The sequence below is a fragment of the Nuphar pumila genome, chromosome 10 (assembly GCF_984573655.1).
Source record: "Nuphar pumila chromosome 10, dmNupPumi1.hap1.1, whole genome shotgun sequence".
In the NCBI taxonomy this organism is placed as follows: Eukaryota; Viridiplantae; Streptophyta; class Magnoliopsida; order Nymphaeales; family Nymphaeaceae; genus Nuphar; species Nuphar pumila.
This window is the reverse complement of record NC_143258.1, coordinates 77,982,011-78,005,877: the sequence shown is the minus strand read 5'-3', so window position 1 is coordinate 78,005,877 and position 23,867 is coordinate 77,982,011. Positions and strand designations below refer to the sequence as shown.

The following is a 23,867-nucleotide window of genomic DNA, read 5'->3' as shown; positions in this document are numbered from 1 at the left end:
TCTGGTGGGTATTTTGCTTTGATATGCCATACACGATTTCCAAAAGAATGAATCTCTGCTAAATTATGGTGATGGCAAGCTGTTGAAGTGCTGTTAAATCTCGTAAACGAGCTCTTATGGAAGAGCGAATGAAAAGCATTGAGGGGATTATCGTGCAAAAGAAACGTTAGTTATACAGGAGATTTGGCAATCCAGTGGCACTAACTGCGGGATTTTCCAATCCAATGCTGATTGATGTCTTCACTGTATGTGTGGTGTTTGAAGACGTAATGTTGACAAACAGCCAAAACCAATAAGACCTTACCATCATCAAGTTGCCCAGTGATTTAGCAAATCAATAATATGTATACGCTGCAAAAAGCTTATTAAGTTGCAAAAGTACAGAAACTTGATGGCTTGGGTACGCCACCCACTCTTTCACTAGTATATACAGATTATTCTTCTTGTATCACCCTTAGTAGTACCAAGCATTCTCCGAATTTGTGGTTTATGTAAACCAAAAAACGATCAAGTCAGTGAAAAAATGATCCAACGATTTGGTTTTATGCAACACACCAGACAATCATGTAAAATTGTGCGCAGCAGAAGGTCCATCAAATTGACAAATGGCGTAGGTGGTTATGTAAACAAGCGCACAAGACCCCTCAACCGGCAAACGTTAAAAAAGATCAGGTAAGGGCTGCTGTGACCACGAGGGGGCCCACACTTTTATGGTTGGTTTTTGTAACGCTCCCCCCATCGTGGGGGGGTTTCGGAAGGAGAGGGGGACGACGCCCCCCTTCCTCTCCCACGAAGCAGATCGTGGGAGAGGAAATGGGCTGTGATAAGCCCCGAGAAAAAAAATCCTCCAAAAACCTACGGAGCTGATGTGGGGAAGTGGCGGAAGGCGGGGCGGTCAGCGAGCGGCGGGTGACCCACGCACAGGTCGCGCGCTGAGGGCGCAGGGGGACCTGCGGGTGACAATGCGCCGCGTCAGGCCCGCGGACGAGGAGAGGTTGTGCGTGGCCTGGAGGCGTGCAAGGAAGGTGAGGTGCGGCAGGGGAGGCCGCGCGCGAAGGGTACGGCGGGTGGTGCACGCGCAGCCCAAAGGGCGTGACAGCAGCGGCCGCGCGTGAAGCGCGCGGCGTTGTGGCGCGCGAGGCGACCGCACGGGGAGCCACGCGGCGCTGTGGCACGCCGGGCGACAGGGGCGGCAACGCACGGCGTTGGGGCACGCGGGGCGACAGGGACGGCCGTGCGTGGAGCGCGCGGCGAGGGCACATGGGTGCGATAGGGGCGGTCGTGCGTGGAGCGCGCGGCGTTGAGGCACGCTGGTGCGGTAGGAGCGGCCGCGCGTGGAGCGCACGGCGTTGAGGCACGCTTGGTGCGATAGGGGTGGCCACGCGTGGAGCGAGCGGCGTTGAGACACGCTGGTGCGCGAGGCACGTCAGGAGCGGCCACGCGTTGGGCGCGCGGCGTGATGCGTGCAAGCACGATCAGGGCGGCCGTGCGTGAGGCGCGCGGCGTTGAGGCACGCAGGTGCGCGAGGCACGTCAGGAGCGGCCGCGCGTTGGGCGCGCGGCGTGATGCGAGCAAGCACGACCAGGGCGGCCGCGTGTGGCGCGTGCGGCTTTGAGGCACGCTGGTGCGACGAGGGCGGCCGCGCGTGAGGCGCGCGGCGTCGAGGCACGCGGGTGCGACAGGAGCTGCCGCGCGTGGAGCGCGGGGCGTTGAGCCACGCGGGTGCGACAGGGGCGGCCGCGCGTGGAGCGCGCGGTGTTGATGCACGCTGGTGCGGTAGGGGTGGCCGTGCGTGAGGCGCGCGGCGTTGAGGCACGCCAGGAGCGGCCGCGCGTTGGGCGCGCGGCGTGATGCGTGCAAGCGCGACCAGGGCGGCCGCGCGTGAAGCGCGGGGCGTTGAAGCCCGGGGGTGCGACAGGGGCGGCCGCGCGTGGAGCGCGCGACGTTGAGGCGTGCGGGTAGGAGCTGTCGCGCGTGGAGCGCGGGGCGTTGGGCCACGGGGCCGCGCGTAGAGCGTGCGGCGTTGAGCCACGCGGGTGCGACAGGGGCGGCCGCGCGTGGAGCGCGCGGCGTTGATGCACGCTGGTGCGGTAGGGGTGGTTGCACGTGAGGTGCGTGGCGTTGGGCCACGCAGATGCGACGGGGGCGGCCGCGCGTGAGGCACGCAGGTGCTCGAGGCACGCCAGGAGCGGCCGCGCGTTGGGCGCGCGGCGTGATGCGTGCAAGCGTGACCAGGGCGGCCGCGCGTGAAGTGCGCAGTGTTGAAGCCCGGGGGTGCGACAGGGGTGGTCGCGCATGGAGCGCACGGCGTTGAGGCGTGCGGGTGTGGTGCTGATGGTGGGGTGGAGCGCCGCGCAGCTAAGGCGTGCGCGGCAGCTTGCAGTGTGGAGAAGGGGTTGCGGGAAGGAATAGGTGCACGACATTGTGGCCTGCTGCTGCCGAAGCTGAAGGAGAAGATCCAGAGTCGAGAGCCACGCGACGTCCGGCCGACCAAGGGAAGAACCACGTCCCTTGGCTACTCGCCAAGCGAGTCCACACAATCCGGGGTTGAGAACCACGCAACCACCGGCCTGCCAAGGGGAGAACCACGCCCCTTGGCTACCCGCTGTGCGAGTCCATGACATTTGAGGTGGGGGTGTGCTGCCGTGTCAGCACCAAGTGCACGTCTTCACGTCGTGCATCCGGTCTGGTTGGGAAGCGACAACCAACGATCACTCCCTTGGTGAAGGAGAGGCGCTGGTGGCCTTGCTGCTCCAACCGACGAACTTCGGGGTCAAGAACCACGTGACCACCGATCGACCTGAGAAGAACCACGTCTCAGGTAGCCCACCATGAAGTTGGGCTCTTCCCAGGGCTTGCGCCACATGGGGCCGAAGAGATAGGGGGGGGGGGGGGGGGGGGGAACCCGTTAGGGTGTTCAATTCCAAAAATTCATATATATCTTCAGCCTTCTTACACATGGGCTCTTATAGCCCTTCAAACTGCAACCTCCCCATGAGGCTGCGTTACAAAAAGGGGAGCAACCCGCACTCAGTCAACACTCAACCCTCTGCCATCACTACAGAGGGCTGAGCACCTGGGCACCTGTTGCCAAGGCACAAAAGGCCCCTGCGGCGCACCTGCCGCAGGGGCTGCTGAGACTTGCTACAAAAGGCCCCTGCGGCGCACCTGCCGTAGGGGCTGCTGAGCCTGACCCTTGCCAGAGCCTGCGCTGGCCTCCTGCCAGCGCCCAGTCTTCTGCACAGCAACCTGCACACGCCAGCTTGTTGTAGCACCACCTGCGCCCTGCCTCCTGCTGAGCCTGACCCTTGCCAGAGCCTGCGCTGGCCTCCTGCCAGAGCCTGCGCTGGCCTCCTGCCAGCGCCCGTCTTCTGCACAGCAACCTGCACACGCCAACCCTGTTGCAGCACCACCTGCGCCCTGCCTCCTGCTGAGCCTGACCCTTGCCAGAGCCTGCGCTGGCCTCCTGCCAAGGCCCAGCCTTCTGCACAGCAACCTGCACACGCCAACCCTGCCTCCCATGCGCGGCTTGGAGATTGCGCTTTGCTGCTGCGGTCCACCTTGTGGGGGCGTGTCCATTGCTTGCTCTGGAGGCCCCGCACACGCCACAGAGCGGTTTGCCCAGCGTAGCCCTATTGGGCAAGGTGCCACAGGCGTATGGCTTGCCGTTTTGGTGGGTGTGCCATGCCTACGCAGCAAGCCGAGCGAGTCGTCAGATGCGGGTCATATCAGCTGCCCCCAGTTAATGCAGAAGGAGCGAGAGGGTAACCGACCAAACCCCCCATGGCTATAAAAGCCATGGGGGGGGGGGGGGGGGGGGCTCCTCTCATTTCCCTGTTCGATCACCAGAGGAGCAAAGAGGGAGCGTGAAGGGAGAATCGGGAGGAGTGTTGCAGCCGTCGTCGGTCGCCGTCAGGTAAGCATCTCCCTCTCGCTGGTTGTCTAAACATGGGGGTCGTCGGCAACTTCACAGTTGCCTGTGAGTTGCAACAAAATAGGGACAGGGAGAACCCTGTCCCTGTTTTGCGATAGAAGGAGAACGACTCCTCTGTTGTTGCCTCTCGTTGGTTGTCTAAACACGGGGGTCGTCGACAACCTTACAGTTGCCGGCGAGTTGCAACAAAACAGGGACAGGGAGAACCCTGTCCCTGCATTTCAATAGAAGAAGGAGAATGATTGAGGGGTTTCCATCTGCTATTGACGCCCTCAGTGACTGAAAATGAGGAGGTCCGACCACTGCCCTCGTCATTGCAGAAAAAAAAGAAGAAGAAAAAAAGGGGTTTTCCCCTGCTATAGCTGTTGGGTCGGCAACCACTGACGATCAGCGAGCGCCGGCGGCGCTGCCCTGCTTGCAGGAAGCTGCAACAAGTCCGACTACAGTAGAAGTTGACTATTGCTCGTCGTGATGACAAGCTCGATCTGCAGTTTCTGCAGGCCGAGTCGGTCATCAGGCTAGACGTGAACCAGTCCGAGCTAGTCGACCAGACCAAGTAGGCTCAGTCTGGGCGTGTCCAGACCTAGCCAAACGAAAAGAAAAAAAATGATGTGTGGATATGTGAGTTGTGACAGATCGTATCGGTCTATACGGACCGAGTCGAGTCCGAAGTAGTTAGCAGACCGAGTCGGGTTTGAAACGGTGGACCGTTTCGGCCTAGACCGAAGGTGGACCCAATATGGGTCAGACCAACTAAGTTTAGACCGAGACAAATCAGATGCGTGTGCGATTGATTTATAGAGTGCTATGGAAAAAATCTAAGTAGCAAAGACTCGATTTTCCATTACAAATTGGATTCGGTTTGGATCTGAGTTTGGACCCAAAAACTCAAATAGTTGCGATTAGACGACCTGATTTAGATCCAAACAAACCCTTTTCAAGCAGGTTTGGATCAAGAATACTGAATCCATGATCCAAATCATAGTTGAGTTAATGACCTAAGTGGTCAAATTCTATTATGGATGTGAATCTTAATATAACATGATGTAAAGATGACATAGGAGTCATTGAAAGAGCAAAAAGACCATTTTGCCCTTGATACGCCTACACAGCATACAAAGCATAACTAAGTGCCCCGAAGTCAGATCCATGTGATTCTTGAATCCATGGATTCTACTGCTTGGGTAGAGTCTATTAGTAGGGGATGTGTGAACAAACTCTGAAAGAATGGAGTCAGAGTTTGACAATTAAGTTTAAGGGTGTGTTGGTAATTTTGATGATACGAGGTATTCGTTGTTTTCAGATCAAGGGTTGCAATTAGAATTTAAGCGTTTCAGGTAAGTGAACATTTGCAAATTCCTCCTTAGTTGAATAAAACACATGCTAATTAGTTTAGGCATCTTTATATATGATTCCATGTGCTTCAAGTATGTTAGTTTTGTTTATTGTAAAAAGACATTGTTTTGCATGCCTAAGAATCTATAAAGTTCAAGTGTGATGCTTAAACCTGATCATGCATAGTTTTTGAGTTATGAAATAAAAGTGGCATGACATGATTGCATGTATGAGATTGATGTGTTATGTGAAAAATTGAGGGTAGAGTTCCAGAGTCTCAAGGTAGGTATTACCTTGGGAAATGTCACGCTTATGCCTTGGGAGGGGCATTGTAAGGGTCGTGAATTAATCTGTGGTGGGTTGTCATCCTTAGCAGTTCAGACATGTAAACATGTGTTAAAAGTAATTAGTGGATATACATTGAGGATTGTATAACGTACTAAATTCAAGATATGAATGTTGAGTAAAAGTTGTCACTAGTATGACCACCCAGTGTATGATGGGAACTCTACTAGGAGGCATGGTCTTGGGTAATGTTGAGGTGTGTGCCTCGTGAGTAACCTGAAAATATCTCAGACGTTTCTAGGTGACCCTTAGGGGTAAAAACATTGCCCACTAGACACATATAGGACGTAGCATGAACCACAAAACCTTGGGGGCAGGTATAGTCACCCTGGCTCTTCGGCTAGCTACTGTTTGAGTCCCTTTGCTCCCAGCGAGCTGTTGTAGAACCTGTGTCCGTAGTCTGGGCCGGTTTGGACTACGTTGTTTGTGAGTGGTTCATAAGTCTGGCCAACATTGTAGACTCTGAGTTGTCTACATGGGTTGCTACGCCCAAGGAGGCTATGTCCGGAAGAGTCGATTAGAGTAGAAAAGTTGCTTGAAATGATAATAGAGATGCGGTAAAGGGGGTAAAACTCATAACTAACATGTGTGCATAAGTAGCAAACTAAACTAAGACTAGGAGCTTAGAGCTCACTACAGTTGCAACGGTCGTGTCTATTTGTAAATGGAATCTTATTGGGTTGTAGACTCACCCCCTTCTTTTGGTTGCAACTGTAGGTTCAGGGACTGTTGCCACCACTCACAGGACTTAGTACGACTCAGCCACATCAGAAGTATGATTTTCCTTTACTTTTTATTCTACTTTTGTCTTTGGATGGTTATGATATTGTAAATGGATGTATAGACCTTCAAGTATTGAATAAAAGAACAAAAAATTTGGCACGATTTTGAGCTGTTTTTAAAATTATTGAGTAATTTCCCTCTGGGAACTAACGTCCACGAACCCGGGCTCGAGAGGCCCCGGATCGGGTCGTTACAAGTGGTATCAGAGCTAGGTTTCAATAAGAAAAATTGGATTATAGAGGAAGAATTTTGTTATAATTTGAATTAAGTTGAAGGTCCTAAAAAAACGATAATTACAACCATCCAAAGGAATATATGGCAAAAGAGTCATAGGAAGGTCCTGAACTTATGAGTGTCTCTTGTTAGCAGGAATGGATACTAACAACGATAGTGACAACGAGAGCGACCGTAGAGGCGGTCGGAACTCTGGGAGGCAGAGGCATCCTGAAGTGATCCAAACAGATCAGATGGTTGTCGTTCTTTCGCTCTTCGTGACAGTCATGATGGACATCACCAGGGCAATGGGGAGTATGACACCTCTTGTTCTTTTTCCAGCCCCAATTTCAGTCATAATCAACAACTGGGGGTGCAATGATCGAGAGGAAGAGGTAGCACCACCCCAACCATCCGTTGGAGAATCGCCAGGGTCACGAGGACGTCCTCCATATAGGCATGTCCGGAGAGGTTCACTGGCAAATCGAGGTGGTAGGGGAGCTGCAGCATGTTGCTCGATCTGCGACAGGTCTCGTTTTGGCCAATTTAGGGCAGGACCGAGCAATGCTACCAGTAACGGGAGAAGTCAGGAGCAACCCAGTGTGTCAGGTCATAAGGGTGTTCAAGGGTCGATGGTGCAACAAGGTAGGGGCACTAATGTCATAGAGAATGAATAAATAAGAGAATCAGGGCAACCTCTTTGAGGAATGGCCTTACTGAGGAGAGGCAGGGGACATATGAATAGGCACACAAACTTACGTGCTCTTAACAACATGGCAGTGTCAGCACCAGTTAGGGTTCCTTCAGACTCCGAGGAAGAAGAAGAACCTACTTACACCCCTCGTACCCCAACACCTTAGTGTTTATTTTTGTTTAAATCATGTAATAAAGGCCTATGGTTGCCTAGTGATAATAGTAAGTAACGGGTTGTATTACGGAAGAACCCGTGAAAAGTTGTAAAAACGTTGTTTTTATTAATAAATAGTAAGTTCTTACGTCAAATGTGCAAACCTGTGTGGAAGCAAACGTAAATTTTAGTAATCACTTTATTCATATTGCAGTATGAGGACTCGTCAGGGAACATCGTATCAGTCAAGAGGTTCTCAAGTAAGCAAGAGACAAGCAAGCCCTTCTCAAGCAAGGCAAGTGAGTGAGGGCTCTGCAAGGAGAAGTGTGGCAAGCCCCATTGGTCCTGTGTCTCCACAAGCATCAGATAGTCTACCTCCAAGGAGCATGTGAGCAGAAGGTGGAGGTGCTTCACCAGTTTCAACTCGACACGAACATGCTACAGTTGGTAGTGGTGTGCCTCCCGGTTATACCACCCAAAGAATTTTGTATGAGCTATTACAAAATTCACTGCATCAAAATAAAAACCAAATAGCATCATGAAGCAATTCTTGGGCTGAGAAGTTCAAGAATATGAGAGTGCCCACATTCGACGGAACTTCTGGAGGAGTAGCAACAGAGAAATGAATGATGCAAGCGAAGAAAGCACTGGATGCGATACAGTGCCCAGAGGACCAGAAAGCATGGGTCGCGGCATCAAACTTAATTGGGGATGCTGAGTACTGACGGCGATCCATCAAAGATGTCCTGGAAAGTGGAGAGTTTGTTTCCTGGATTACCTTTAGGAACAAGTTCTACAGACAATTCTTTCCCAGGATCGAGAGGATGGAGAAAGAAGAAGAATTTAGAAAGCTCAAACAGGGAAGTATGAGTGTAGCAGCCTACACCGCAAAGTTCAATTCATTATCGAGATTTGCGAAGGCTTTAGTATCTACTGAGAAGCAAAAATGCAAGCTATATGAGCGCGGATTAAAACCTGAAGTTCTGAGGATGGTGGGACCTCTGCAAATTCGGAGGTTCGACAGGTTGGTGGAGATGGCATCTCGGTACGAGTTTTGGGATGCTCGAACAACAAAATCAGAGATACAAGAGAAACCAAAGCAAGTACAACAAGGACAAACTAGTTCGTTGTCCCGAAGGTTTTTCAAGAAGAGGCAAGGCAACGATAGATCTTCGAAGCCACAGGAGGGAAGCAGTGCAGAAAACAACAATAAGCAGCAGGGGAAGAAGCCTGAACAACCAGAAGCTAAGAAACCTCGATACCGATGAGCGCCTTCCAAGGGCAACAACTGTAGGACTTGCGGCTTCAAGCATGAAGGTCGTTGTGATGAAAAAAATATTAAATGCTACAATTGCGGTCAAATGGGACACATTGCAAGGAAATGTCCCCAGCCCGTACAAGGAGAAGGAGCAAAACCCAGGGAGAAACCAGTTGCTCCAGGACGAGTTTATGCAGCAACTCTACAAGAAGCTTTGACTAGCCCTGACGTGGTGGAAGGTACACTCCAAATTTCTGGTGTTAGTGCACATGTTCTAATTGATTCAGGTGCTACACATAGTTTCATCACCCCTATTTTTGTTGCACTATTACCTGTTTCACCAGTACTTCTAAAAATAAAGTATCAAGTAGAGACACCAGTAGGAAAGTCGGCGTATATAGATGAAGTCATCCAAGGATGCATGGTACAAGTCGAAGAACGTCTATTGTCGGTAGACCTTCTAATACTGGACTTTAAGGGAGTGGACGTTATCTTGGGCATGAATTGGTTATCTAACCATCATGCAACGATTAATTGTCGAAGAAAAAGTGTCAGTTTTCAACACCCTGGAACTTCAACTATCACCTTTCAAGGCGTTAGAAAACTTGCAAAACCGACAATCATATCATGTCTTCAAGCCAACCGGTATCTACAGAAGGGCTGGATTGGATACTTGGCTTATATGAAGACTGAGGATGACGATAAACTTTCAGTCACATAAGTAGAGATTGTACGGGAATTCATGGATGTTTTTCCGGAAGAACTTTCAGGACTTCCACCGGATAGGGAAGTCGAATTCCAGATAGATCTAGCTCCAGGTACAACACCCATTTCTATTCCTCCATATAGGATGGGACCTGCTGAACTCAAAGAACTAAAGGATCAACTGCAGGAGTTGTTGGATATCGGATTTATCCGACCATCGGTATCACCTTGGGGCGCACCGATCTTGTTCGTGAAAAAGAAAGATGGGTCATTGCGTATGTGTATCGACTACAGGAAATTAAATGCGGTGATAATAAAGAACAAGTATCATCTGCCAAGGATAGATGATCTATTTGATCAACTTCAAGGTGCAGCCTATTTTTCTAACTTGGATCTACGTTCTGGATATCATCAGCTAAAGATTCGGGAACAAGATGTTGCCAAGACAGCGTTTCGTTCAAGATATGGTCATTATGAATTCCTAGTCATGTCTTTTGGGCTGACGAATGCACCAGCTGCATTCATGGATTTAATGAACCGAGTATTCAAACCATTTTTTGATAAGTTCGTGGTGGTGTTCGTGGATGACATCCTCATATATTCGGCCAGTAAGAAACAACACGCAGAACATTTGAGAATCGTTTTGCAAATACTTAGAGATCAGAAGCTATATGCTAAGTTCTCTAAGTGTGCGTTCTGGCTTGATCAAGTGTCATTTTTGGGACAAATTATCAGTAAAGAGGGAGTGATGGTGGACCCAGCAAAAGTTGAAGCGGTAACCAACTGGCCTACACCCAAGAATGCCACAGAAATTCGAAGTTTTCTTGGGTTAGCTGGTTACTACAGACGCTTTGTAGAAGGATTTTCTATATTGGCAGCTCCCATGACTAAGCTGACAAAGAAAGAAATGAAGTTCGAGTGGAATGAGAAGTGCGAGAAAAGCTTTCAAGAAATCAAGAAGTGATTGACCACTGCACTAGTGTTAGTTTTGCCTTCTGGCACTAGAGGTTTTACCGTTTATAGCGATGCATCACATAAAGGATTGGGTTGCGTTCTGATGCAACATGGCAGGGTTATCGCATATGCTTCAAGACAACTAAAGGTGCATGAGATAAATTATCCAACTCATGACCTAGAATTGGTTGCAGTAGTATTCGCACTCAAAATATGGTGACATTACTTATATGGAGAACAATTTGAGGTATTCACTGATCATCAAAGTTAAAAATATTTGTTCTCCCAAAAGGAACTGAATATGAGGCAACGGCGATGGCTAGAATTATTAAAAGATTATGATTTTGAGCTGAAGTATCACCCAGAGAAAGCTAATGTAGTAGCCGACGCACTCAGTCGAAAAGCAGAATCAGTCACAAGACTATCCATATCAAGTCTGCTGGTGAGCATTGTAGAACAAAAAGCAGAAGTACAATGTCTTCCAGGTCAACTGATGTTTGTCCAGACAACCTTAGGGTCAAAAATTTGGGACAAAATCAAAGAAAAGCAACTCCTAGATCAAGAGTTAGAAAGAATCAGGTCAACAACAAACGATGGTGAAGATCTAAATTTCAAAGTAGACGACCAAGGTATGCTGAGATTTCGGGATCGGATATGTATTCATAAGGATGAGGAACTTAGGAAACAAATGCTTGCAGAGGCACATCATTCAAAGTATTCCATTCACCCTGGAAGTACAAAGATGTACAGGGATTTGAAGAATAATTTCTGGTGGAATGGAATGAAGAGAGATATTGTTGAGTATGTTAGTAAGTGTCTAATATGTCAGCAAGTAAAGATTGAACATCAGAGGTCGGGTGGCCTATTGCAACCACTACCTATTCCTGTATGGAAGTGGGCATATATAACGATGGATTTTGTTATAGGATTTCCTAAAACCAGAGAGGGAATGAATGCGATTTGGGTAATTGTTGATAGATTGACCAAGTCTGCACATTTTCTCGCGTGCAAGACAGTGTGTTCCTTTGAACAATTAGCTCGTCTTTTCATAAAAGAGATAGTGAGATTGCACGGAGTGCCAGACTCCATTGTTTCTGATAGAGATTCGAAATTTACCTCCAAGTTTTGGCAAAGCTTTCAAGAAGCAATGGAAACTCAGTTGAAAATGAGCACAGCTTTCCACCCGCCGATGGATGGGCAGTCAGAAAGAACCATCCAAACGCTGGAGGATATGTTGAGAGCTTGTACACTAGAGTATCGCAACTCATGGCACGATATTCTGCCGCTAATTGAGTTTGCCTATAATAACAGCTTCCAAGCTAGTATTGGGATGACTCCCTATGAAGCCTTATATGGGAGACGTTATAGGACGCCGCTATGCTGGGACCAAGTTGGTTAAAGAAAAACCTTAGGACCAGAATTAGTTCAGCAAATGGAGGAGCAAAGCAAATTCATCCGTGAAAGACTCCAAGCAGTCCAAAGTCGTCAGAAAAGTTATGCAGATAAAAGACGACGAGAATTGGAGTTCGAGATAGGTGATCATGTCTTTTTGAGGATATCACCATTTAAAGGGGTAATGAGGTTCGGGAAGAAAGGCAAATTAAGTCCTAGATTTATCGGGCCGTTTGAAATTTTGAAAAGGATAAGATTTACAGCCTATCAGTTGGCACTACCTCCACCACTCTCCAGAATACATAACGTATTTCATGTATCCATGTTAAGAAAGTATGTGTCAGATCCTTCATATATACTAGAAACAATGAAATCAGTGTTAGACATCCAAGAAGATTTAAGCATTCGAGAAGAACCAATTGAGGTAATTGAATTTAAGAAGCACAAGCTCAGAAACAAGGTTGTCCTAATGGTCCTAGTGAGATGGAAGCATCACAGTAAAGATGAAGCTACATGGGAGAATGAGGCTGATATGCGCTTACAATTTCCCCATTTATTTTCGAGAAAGATTTGGGACGAATCTTTTTGTAAGGAGGGTGGAATTGTAACGCTCCCCCCATCGTGGGGTGGGAGAGGAAGTGGGCTGCCCCCAGTTAATGCAGAAGGAGGGAGGGGGTAACCGACCAAACCCCCCATGGCTATAAAAGCCATGGGGGGGGGGGGGGGGGGGCTCCTCTCATTTCCATGTTCGATCACCAGAGGAGCAGAGAGGGAGCGTGAAGGGAGAATCGGGAGGAGTGTTGCAGCCGTCGTCAGTCGCCGTCAGGTAAGCATCTCCCTCTCGCTGGTTGTCTAAACATGGGGGTCGCCGGCAACTTCACAGTTGCCGGTGAGTTGCAACAAAATAGGGACAGGGAGAACCCTGTCCCTGCTTTGCGATAGAAGGAGAACGACAGAGGGGTTTTCCCTCTGTTCTTGCCTCTCGTTGGTTGTCTAAACACGGGGGTCGCCGGCAACCTTACAGTTGCCAGCGAGTTGCAGCAAAACAGGGACAGGGAGAACCCTGTCCCTGCATTTCAATAGAAGAAGGAGAATGATTGAGGGGTTTCCCTCTCCTATTGCCGTCGTCAGTGACTGAAAATGAGGAGGTCTGACCACTGCCCTCGTCATTGCAGAAAAAAAGAAGAAGAAGAAGAAAAGGGGTTTTCCCCTGCTACCGTTGTTGGGTCGGCAACCACTGACAATCAGCGAGCGCCGGCGGCGCTGCCCTGCTTGCAGGAAGCTGCAACAAGTCCGACGACAGTAGAAGTTGACTATTGCTCGTCGTGATGACAAGCTCGGTCTGCAGTTTCTGCAGGCCGAGTCGATCATTAGGCTAGACGTGAACGAGTCCGAGCTAGTCGACCAGACCAAGTAGGCTCAGTCTGGGCTTGTCCAGACCTAGCCAAACGAAAAGAAAAAAAATGATGTGTGGATATGTGCGTTGTGACAGATCGTATCGGTCTATACGGACCGAGTCAGGTCCGAAGTAGTTAGCAGACCGAGTCAGGTTTGAAACGGTGGACCGTTTCGGCCTAGATCGAAGGTGGACCCAATATGGGTCAGACCAACTAAGTTTAGACCGAGACAAATCAGATGCGTGTGCGATTGATTTATAGAGTGCTATGAAAAAAATTAAAGTAGCAAAGACTCGATTTTTCCATTACAAATTGGATTCGGGTTTGGATCTCAGTTTGGACCCAAAAACTCAAATGGTTGCGATTAGACGACCTGATTTAGATCCAGACAAACCTTTTTCAAGCAGGTTTGGATCAAGAATACCGAATCCATGATCCAAATCATAGTTGAGTTGATGACCTAAGTGGTCAAATTCTATTATGGATGTGGATCTTAATATAACATGATGTAAAGATGACATAGGAGTCATTGAAAGAGCAAAAAGACTATTTTGCCCTTGATACGCCTACACAGCATACAAAGCATAACTAAGTGCCCCGAAGTCAAATCCATGTGATTCTTGAATCCATGGATTCTATTGTTTGGGTAGAGTCTATTAGTAGGGGATGTGTGAACAAACTCTGAAAGAATGGAGTCAGAGTTTGACAATTAAGTTTAAGGGTATGTTGGTAATTTTGATGATACGAGGTATTCGTTGTTTTCAGATCAAGGGTTGCAATTAGAATTTAAGCATTCCAGGTAAGTGAACATTTGCAAATTCCTCCTTAGTTGAATAAAACACATGCTAATTAGTTTAAGCATCTTTATATATGATTCCATGTGCTTCAAGTATGTTAGTTTTGTTTATTGTAAAAAGACGTTTTGCATGCCTAGGAATCTATAAAGTTCAAGTGTGATGCTTAAACCTGATCATGCATAGTTTCTGAGTTATGAAATAAAAGTGGCATGACATGATTGCATGTATGAGATTGATGTGTTATGTAAAAAATTGAGGGTAGAGTTCCAGAGTCTCAAGGTGGGTATTACCTTGGGAAATGTCACGCTTATGCCTTAGGAGGGGCGTTGTAAGGGTCGTGAATTAATCTGTGGTGGGTCGTCATCCTTAGCAGTTCAGACATGTAAACATGTGTTAAAAGTAATTAGTGGATATACATTGAGGATTGTATAACGCACTAAATTCAAGATGTGAATGTTGAGTAAAAGTTGTCACTAGTATGACCACCCAGTGTATGATGAGAACTCTACTAGGAGGCATGTCTAGGGTAATGTTGAGGTGTGTGCCTCGTGAGTAACCTGGAAATATCTCAGACGTTTCTAGGTGACCCTTAGGGGTAAAAACATTGCCCACTAGACACATGTAGAACGTAGCATGAACCACAAAACCTTGGGGGCAGGTATAGCTCCTTGAGTCACCTTGGGGGCAGGTATAGCCACCCTGGCTCTTCGGCTAGCTACCGTTTGAGTCCCTTTGCTCCCGTCTTGCAACCGGCGAGCTGCTGCAGCACCTGTGTCCGTAGTCTGGGACGGTTTGGACTATGTTGTTTGTGAGTGGTTCATAAGTCTGGCCAACATTATAGACTCTGAGTTGTCTACATGGGTTGCTATGCCCAAGGAGGCTATGTCCGGAAGAGTCGATTAGAGTAGAAAAGTTGTTTGAAATGATAATAGAGATGCGGTAAAGGGGGTAAAACTCATAACTAACATGTGTGCATAAGTAGCAAACTAAACTAAGACTAGGAGCTTAGAGCTCACTACAGTTACAACGGTCGTGTCTATTTGTAAATGGAATCTTACTGGGTTGTAGACTCACCCCCTTCTTTTGGTTGCAACTGTAGGTTCAGGGACTGTTGTCACCACTCACAGGACTTAGTACGACTCAGCCACATCAGAAGTATGATTTTTCTTTACTTTTTATTCTGTTTTTGTCTTTGGATGGTTATGATATTGTAACTGGATATATGGACCTTCAAGTATTGAAGAAAAGAAAAAAAAATTAGCACGATTTTGAGCTGTTTTTTAGATTATTGAGTAATTTCCCTCTGAGAACTAACGTCCACAAACCCGGGCTCGAGAGGCCCCGGATCGGGCCGTTACAGTTTTTGACAATTAGCCCATGTCATCCAAGTATAGCCTTAATACTATACACCACTGAGCCAACCCCAGACAAATGAGGACCATCACTGGACGATCGATTCATCATTCGCGGGTGGTCTCTGCACAGTGAGTGGCAAGTTTAGCTATGGAGGAGAGGGCAAAACCTAGCATATGTTGACTGCCCTGAGCCCATCAGTTTGACCGGATTCAGACCAAGCCGGGGTCAGCCTGGGGTTGGGTTGTGAACCAGTCTGAACCCGGACGCTTGAACACCGCACCCACAAGGGCCACAGCCACAGGGCCTCGCTCGGATGGGCCTGTCCGCACCAACAAAAGCTTCTCATGTCCTCTCTCTCTCTCATATCCATTTTGCACTCTGGTTGTAGCCATCGGCAGAAGCAACGCCTCCCCCACCGATGACGGCGATTTCGAGCAATCCGGCGTTGCTTCTTCCGCGACCAACCGCGTCCTCCGAGAGCCCAAGATGCTTCTTTGTCCCTCTCAAGCAGAAGCACCTAAAACCCATCTCCCTTTCTTTACCTTCCTCACCCTCCAATTCTCTTGTTACCGTCAAGACCAGAGACAGAATGCCCTTTTTCTTACGTTTTTCTGTTGAGGGTGTGGCCACAGAGACCGAAAATCTCGAAGAGACGGATGTTCCGGTAAGCCCCAACAAGTTTTATTCGGCTCTCACGGAGAGAGAGAGAGGTGGAAATTTGGGATAGTGCTTTGCTTTTTTTTTTTTAATCTCTATTTCTTTTCCCACACTCTATTTTAAAAGTTATACCGATTTAAGTAATGGATGAGTACCATTGCTTTTTTTCCCTCCCCTCATGAGGACTATGCGTCTTGTTTTGCGTTTTATTTTTTCATGTTCAATTATTGTCTTCTGCTTATTCATGCGTTCATGTTGTAAATCATAAAGCGGAATGAATTTTTGTTATTATTTGTAAAATCCAATTATAGGATTATATTTTATTATCCCCACGATGGTATGTATGGTTCCACAGAATTTTCATTTCAGGTTTGCGATTATTTTAGAACCTTTGTGCTGTTTTGCACCGTCTCTGATCAGTGGACGGAGTTGTTGGAATATCCTTATTACTGAAAGGAACAACAGGACCCTGCGTCCTATAATACAAGGCTGATTCTTCCATCAAGTATTTCTGCCTGTTCTTTTTATTTTTGGAATCTGCTGCTCCTTACAGTGTGATAAATTCAAATACATATTCTCTTTTTTGGTATACCAGGAAGCCTGCAGCATTAGTATCTAGGACTGCTGATATTAATGGGTGCGTATAACGCATTATGAGGAATTCCCTGTTGCATAATCTTTAGTTCACCGCAGAAAAGGATAATAGAAGGAGAAATCACGGAACAGGATCATGGCGTCATGTATATTATCTAGAAGCATTGTTGCATGGAAATGCACGTAACACCTCATAGCATGATGTGATCATATCTGCAAGTTTTGCTGTGGTTGGCTATTGCGTTTCCTTATAATTTGAAAACGAAACTAGCTCGAAAGCTAAGAGACGTGCTATCTTACTGAGGGGTCTTGACTTGGATTCCATCAAGGGTATTCCTCCAAACCGCCTGGCTGGAAACGAAAAGGGTTTCCTGGTAGTGCAAAAAAAAAACTATAGCTAAATCCACTAATTGAATGTTCTGACATTAGATATCTTATGTGCAAGTATCTTAAGTCCCTTCTTACGTTGCTTCCTACCTTGTGACTGTTTGATGGTGTGAAGAATTTTACTCAAAAAGTCATTTATGTCTTCTTTGCATTGTAAAATGTCCAGGTTATGGTGGCCACACTTGTGACCTTGCTTGAAGCTCTTTTGTGAGCCTTCAGTTTCTTACTGGGATTATTGAGACTATTATCATCTGTTAGAGCACACAAACAAGTCTTTTGGTCATATTCACATATTATTTCAAGCCAATGTTGTGAGAAGTATTGAGGCAAAGCTACACTCTAAGCAGTCATACAGTCAATCATAAACCTCAAGGCAGTGATCAACCATAAGCTTCACCAACAAATATGTAAAATATTAAAAGATAATTAAGGGAAAAAAAAACCTTTCCGTACACAACATAACAATCAGTAACATAAATCTTGAAGTGTTAATCAATGTGCTTTTTTTTAGTGATGATGGTTGGCCTTCCTTGATTTCTGGTGCTGGCGGTTCCCTTCTTCCATGTCTTCTATGACATCTGGTATTTATCGGCCTTCCTGCTAGTTGTTTCTTGCAATAGCTGTTATTTCTCCATGTACGATATGCAAGATTGGGAGAGTAGGATGACTTTACGGATTGAAAATGCATTTCACCTGTAAGATGACATTCCGACCTATATATTTCTCCATAATTTTAGTGCCACACAAAATATGCTCAATCGTGTTGTGTCAACCTTTATCCCAAATTACAGTGGTTTTTTTCCCAATCTTCTCTGATTTGCTCTCAATGCCTTCAGTATATTTCTCAAACATGAGCTTACCTTTCTCAAAAACAAAGTCTTTCCTCAAGTTTAAAAGAAAGAACTTAAAAATAAACAACAAATCTTAATTTCAAGAATTTCAATGCAAATCTAGCCTTTCATCTCACTGTTTTGACCTGACCCTCCTTTAAATTGGTAGATCTAGCCCTTTTCTTATGCAATCTAAGAAAATACAATAAACTCATGAATTCAAATTGGAAAATTTTCTGTCTTTGCAAATGAATGCCATGCATGTAATTCTTGTGCTATTTCATATGCAAAAGTACGGAACTAGCAATTAGTATACTGATTACTTATATACTTGATTGGTAAACATTTCCAATAATCACCAAGCTGTTACATAATCGTATAGCCTAGTTGAGATTCGTAGAATGGAAGACAAGGTATTTCTCAACTCATTGGCAAACATTGCAACAAATTAAACTAAAAAAAATTCCTAGAAACATCTATATGATTTCTATAATATTATTCATCTATAGCATAAGAATAACAAAAAGCTGCTACATTTAAGAAAGCATATGAATCACACAATAATTTTGAAGCTCAATCATATGACTAGAATAACAGATGAAGAGGCCATATCTCAACACAAGAGGTGAAATTCTAAGGGAAAAGTAATGACTGATTTCACACACAGCGGACCACTGCCCCTTTCTTTATCCTAAAACCCTTTTGCATGAGCCCAGGCATGTGTCTCACATGGCTCCTCAGCACAGCACCTCAAGGCATGAGGTATGTGCCTCACCTTGAGTTCTACAGCTCAGGCCTTGATGCAATAATTCTAACAGCAGTGTTTCAAAGCTCTTTTCAGATGGTTCTTTGCATTATTCTCTTCAATAGTAGAAGCCCCTATGTATTCCCACAGATGATGCTTTCATTTCTCTGTGTTGTTATGTACTTCTTTTCAACCGAATGGGTCCTGACCACATAATAGAATTGAATGGTTTCCTTGATTTATTGTATTTTCATGCTTGAGTTTCTTCTTGTGATTAATTTGTTATGGTTTTTCACTTTTCAAGTTCTGAGAATTTTTTTTTAACAGGAAACAACAGATGATGGAATGTTGGGAGAAGACAGTGGTTCAATTGAGATAGAAGATGCTCCAGAAACGCCAGTTTCAGTTGTGAAGACATCTCTTCAATCATACAAAGAAGCACTAGCAAATGATGATCAATCCACACTTGCCGAAGTGGAGTCCTTGCTCCTGTCCATTGAAGATGAAAAAAGTACTCTTCAAAATAAAGTTAAAGCAATTTCTGCAGAACTGTCAACTGAGAAGGATAGGGTTCTAAGAATCAGTGCAGACTTTGATAATTTTAGGAAAAGGACAGAGAGGGAACGAATCTCTCTTGTATCAAATGTACAAGGAGAAGTGCTTGAGAATCTCCTGCCCGTATTGGACAATTTTGAGAGGGCAAAGTCTCAAATCAAAGTCACTACAGAAGGAGAAGAGAAAATCAGCAATAGCTATCAGAACATTTACAACCAATTTGTGGAGGTATTGGGATCATTGAAGGTTACAGTTATAAAGACAGTGGGGACTGCTTTTGATCCGTTGGTGAGCTTCAGATCCATGAGCATTCCGTATTGCTTTTGCTAGGACTGGCATATTCTTCTTGTTTTTTTCTTTTATTTTTTTATACAAAAGCCGGAGCTTTTGAAATCTTTGTTCCATGAAAAAAAACTGTATGTATATGGAGACTTGAATGAGTCTGCAGTTGGATCATGGGTGTGGTTCAACAGAGATTTTGCAGCTAGGCCACTGAGGACAGCTTCCTGCTCTGATTGTGATTTACTGAAGTGTTACTGATATAACTTCTGATGACAGTTTCATGAGGCAATCATGCGTGAAGAGTCAGACTTTGAAGAGGGAGTTATCATTGGAGAATTCCGCAAAGGTTTCAAGCTGGGCGACAGACTGCTGCGGCCATCTATGGTAAAGGTTTCTGCTGGCCCCGGTCCTGCAAAGCCTGCCAAGGAAGAAACTGGTTCTTCAGCTGAGTATGAAAGCGCTGGAGAGAAGAAAGAGCGTGATGCTAATGAAGAACCAGCATCTGGGTAGCATGCTGTAGTTTGAATTCTGTACTCAATTTTGTAGTTGGTTTCGGTATTCTTTCTTTTCTTAAAGAGTAAACAAGTACGATTGTAACTCAAGGTCGAAGTTTCGATTGATTTATGCAGCTTATAACTTGGTTTTTGCCCGTTTGAGTCATACCTAGTCTTCTTTTGTTTTAGACTTCATTTGATCTCACACTTGGGCTGCGGCTGCTTCTTAAACCGCGTACTGCTTGAGTTGATCTCAACTGGGACTGTAATAATTTGTTTGGACTTGGGACTTGGTATTGGATTCAAAATCATTGTTGAGAGAGAGATTTGAAAAAAAAGGTGGAAAAGATGTTTTTTCTCATGGTTCCAAACGAGAGAAAATTTTGTTATAAAAACTTTTCTAAGTATCCGGATTTTGATATGAAAATTTTCATCTTTTGCGATGGAGAATTTTTTCATGTTTGGAAGTGAGAAAAACCGTATGAAAAGTGAAAGTAAGAAAAAATTCTAACTTTTCCAACTGTTTCAAACGAAAGAAATTTCTTGAAATAAAAGTTTTTCTAAAATGTTTGACCTTTTATAGGAAAGATCCCTACAACTGGGGGAGGGGGTGGAAGAATTTTTTCTATAAAAAAATATTTTTGCATTAGGGTAACCATTCACCCAACACATCTCATTTCATGAGCTACCACAAGAAGAGCTTCCTCTATCTTTAACTTCCTCCCACCCTTCACTATCTCTCTCTCTCATTTGTCTCGTATTTCTTCACTGTATACACACAAGCCAAATTTTTTAAGTTATCATAGGAAAAAAATTATTTTACTATGATTTTTTTTTACTTCTAAACATGCTGCCCACGCCCTAATCAACCCATTTGAACCTGAACCTGCAGTTTATCCCCAACCCAAATGGTTCTCCATACTGTAAAACCGAACTGCTGCGATTATGTACTCAAACCCATTTTATTCTTGAGCCAACCTAAACATGAAACTGCTTTGTATTGGAACCAACCTGAATCCTAGTCGATTATATATCCAAACTCATTTTATATGTGAACTGACCCGAAATGAACCCCAACTTATGATACATTTAGAATATGATATATCATTGATGTCTTCTTATTTCAACTTCAAATGATTCATTAGTATGGAAATATTCTTTTTATTACATTTTAGCATTATTTAGAATAGTTAATAAACTTCTCATTTGTTAGCGTATGATCTTAGTGAATAGTTGGTTCCATTAATTTACATATTGACGGGTAATTAGGTCTAGAATATTATCAATCATATCAAGTCTCGAGCTGAAACCTGAACCCATTTACCCATATGAATTTACTGTCATACCCATATCCTAACCCGTCCCAAATCATAACAGGTCAATTAAAGACCTGATCTAATACATACCCGGACTTATTATTAACCCATATGAACCCATAATTTCTAGCTGTACCCAAACCTGAAGCTGAATTAGATTGGATCGGGTTTGGGTCTTACTTTTAGATTCGATTTGGAATCGGGTATGATAAGACCCGATCTAAACCAGACCCAGTTACACCCCTAGGCTCCACAGCATAACAAGCCACATGCAAATGCACCCTAAGGGGTGTTTGGATGCAGCCACTTATCTGGGAAAATATACAATTGGGCTTAAGGGCCTGTTCCCAAAAATCCCAAATGACTCCAATTTATTTTCTATATCTTTCAAAGGCACATTTGGGAGCAGGAAAAAAATCTCATGCCAAAAAAAAATGCTTATGAGAAGTTTTGATATGAGAACCTTTCTTTATTACAATTTTTTATTGTTTGTGTAACATAAGAAGAGAGTTTGGAAAAATGTTAGACTGCTTTGATTAGGGTGAGGACTGCCTTAAAAACTAAAAAAAATGAATTATAGAAAAAGTTTCTTCATCTTCCCAAGTGGAGAAATTCTTTTTATCACAATAAAGGCAAAATAAAAAAAAAATCTATAGTTCAGAATAAATAGAAAACTTGCCACTTGCCTTTCCCATTTGCATATTTCCTACCATTTTACCATTTCCAAACATAACCCTAACTCCAGGGTAGGAAAAAAAGGGCAAGAAAAAGATATTGTCACCGTGTTAAAATATTTTTTCACAAGTTAGAATTAGATACAGTCAGATGTGGCCAAAAGCAAAACTACCCATCATCTGTCTTATTAATTATTATTGTTTTTTGACAAGCAAGCTGGGGTTAGGCGAGACGGGATCAGGTGATATTGAAAATCACCATTAATAGTGATTTTCAATATTTCCCGCTCATCTCGGTGGATCAAGGGCCGGATGCCAAGTTCCCACTCGAAAGAATTTTGGATGATATGGTGTTTCAATGCAAAAGAATTGAAAATCACCATCACATGATCCAAAACCGGGTTAGGCAGACTCCTCACCAGTATGTCCATAACACTCACCAATGAGACCATTTTTAAAGGCTGATACATTCGAAACAAAAACATGATATTTTTAAAAATATTACCTATTTAAAAACATCACTTTTTTCTTTTTAAATCTCACTATTAACTCAACAAAAACATTTTTTAACATGATATATTTTATTTATTACAGCTATACGTATTCGTTATATATTAGTTTCATGAAAAGTAAAAAAATCTTTTAATTTATCGTGAGATTTCCCTCCATAACGGTATTATAAAATATCTTTTGCAAACGTGGATGAAAGCCAAAGCATCCTGGCCAAGAGAATATCAACTCAGGAGTTCTTCTCAGCACCATGGATCCTGCGTGAGCTGCTGCTGCTGTCACGCATGGTCGCAGTGAATGACCATCGTAGGTTCGGTGGCAGGGGCGGTAACCATACAGGGTCCGACATTTGAGAGCTTTTCACGCACTGGGTACCGTGAAACATGCATAAAGAATAGGCTCGATCTCAGACGGACGGATGGTGCCCATTCTAAGAAAACTGTTGAGGGAAACACTCATTTAATACGATTGCGTTTCAGAAAAGAGGGAAGTCTTGTATACTTAGGGGAAGTGGTTAAGTTTTAGACGGCAAAAATGACAAGTTTCTTGAAATGCCTTGAAAATGGTTAAATTGGTATGTTGTCCAAAATCATAAATATTGTTATTTATATAACCTTTTTAGCCCTCGCACATATCATTTTTGGTGTAAAATTTCTCAATATACGATGTTTTGAGGTTCGAGTTAAAAAAAAAATCATAATTTTTATGCAAAGTTAGTATATTTTTTATGCAAAATAACTCAGGTATTTACGTAGTTTATCGGTTTGAGTTTGAAAGAAATTCCGCATGTTTTATATGTGCATTTTTTAATTTGTTTACGCAAAGTAACTCAAATATTTGCAAAGTTTTGATGTTTGAGTTTAAAAAAAAAATTATAACTTTTTTTATGCAAAGTTATTATATTTTTTATGTGAAGTAACTCAGGTATTTGTGCAGTTTATCAGTTTGAGTTTAAAAAAAAAATCACAGATTTTTTATGCGAAACAACTCAAGTATTTGCGATATTTGATTGTTCGAGTTTAAAAGAAAGTTTATCAAACAAATCTGGATTAAATATTTTCACAGGAATCTTTAATGCCCTAGGTGGCGGTGCACAAGGAGATAAGATTGATTGATCCTCTTCAATGCCCAAACCAAAATTAAGGTTGAGCCTCTTTGGGACTTTGCAAATTTATTTACGAAATATTTTGTAATTTGTGAAGCTTTTACGAAGCCTCTCTTGGCCTATAAAAACTCTCATTGTAGCATAAAACAAGAAATAAAAAATGATTAGAATGTTCGTCACTCTCTCTTTCTAGTTGGATGTCACATGTATGCAAGTTTATGAGGAGGATGAAGGACAGGCGTCCGTATGTTGGAGTGAAAGGCGATAGTTAAATACTGAGAGTGATGCCCTTGTGAGGTGTTGCTGTCACTTTTAAACTCACATCGACAAGTTTAAGAGAAGTTAAACTTGTGTTGTCGTGTGATTCTTCTTATGCACAGTGCATTAGACTGGATATTCCCC

General features: G+C 44.4%; 2 protein-coding genes across 2 annotated transcripts; both read left to right on the top strand.

Moving 5' to 3' along the window:
- The first annotated feature begins 8,818 nt into the window (after positions 1–8,818).
- Positions 8,819–9,436, top strand: LOC149826937 (uncharacterized). Its single transcript, XM_090018400.1, has one exon. It carries the CDS (start codon positions 8,819–8,821, stop codon positions 9,434–9,436), a length of 618 nt encoding a protein of 205 aa, XP_089874526.1.
- Positions 9,437–15,404: 5,968 nt separating this feature from the next.
- On the top strand, positions 15,405–20,023 carry LOC149826936 (uncharacterized). The gene is made up of 3 exons (XM_090020174.1): positions 15,405–15,980; positions 18,857–19,372; positions 19,643–20,023. Exons 1-3 carry the CDS (start codon positions 15,735–15,737, stop codon positions 19,874–19,876), a joined length of 996 nt encoding a protein of 331 aa, XP_089876300.1. The 5' UTR covers positions 15,405–15,734; the 3' UTR covers positions 19,877–20,023.
- Positions 20,024–23,867: the final 3,844 nt, after the last annotated feature.

Coding starts and splice junctions, on each gene's coding strand:
- LOC149826936 (XM_090020174.1), top strand. CDS start 15,735: ATGACGGCGATTTCGAGCAATCCGGCGTTGCTTCTTCCGCGACCAACC. Junction 15,981..18,856: donor TCGAAGAGACGGATGTTCCG/GTAAGCCCCAAC, acceptor TTTTTTTAACAG/GAAACAACAGATGATGGAAT. Junction 19,373..19,642: donor GGACTGCTTTTGATCCGTTG/GTGAGCTTCAGA, acceptor TTCTGATGACAG/TTTCATGAGGCAATCATGCG.
- LOC149826937 (XM_090018400.1), top strand. CDS start 8,819: ATGGGACACATTGCAAGGAAATGTCCCCAGCCCGTACAAGGAGAAGGA.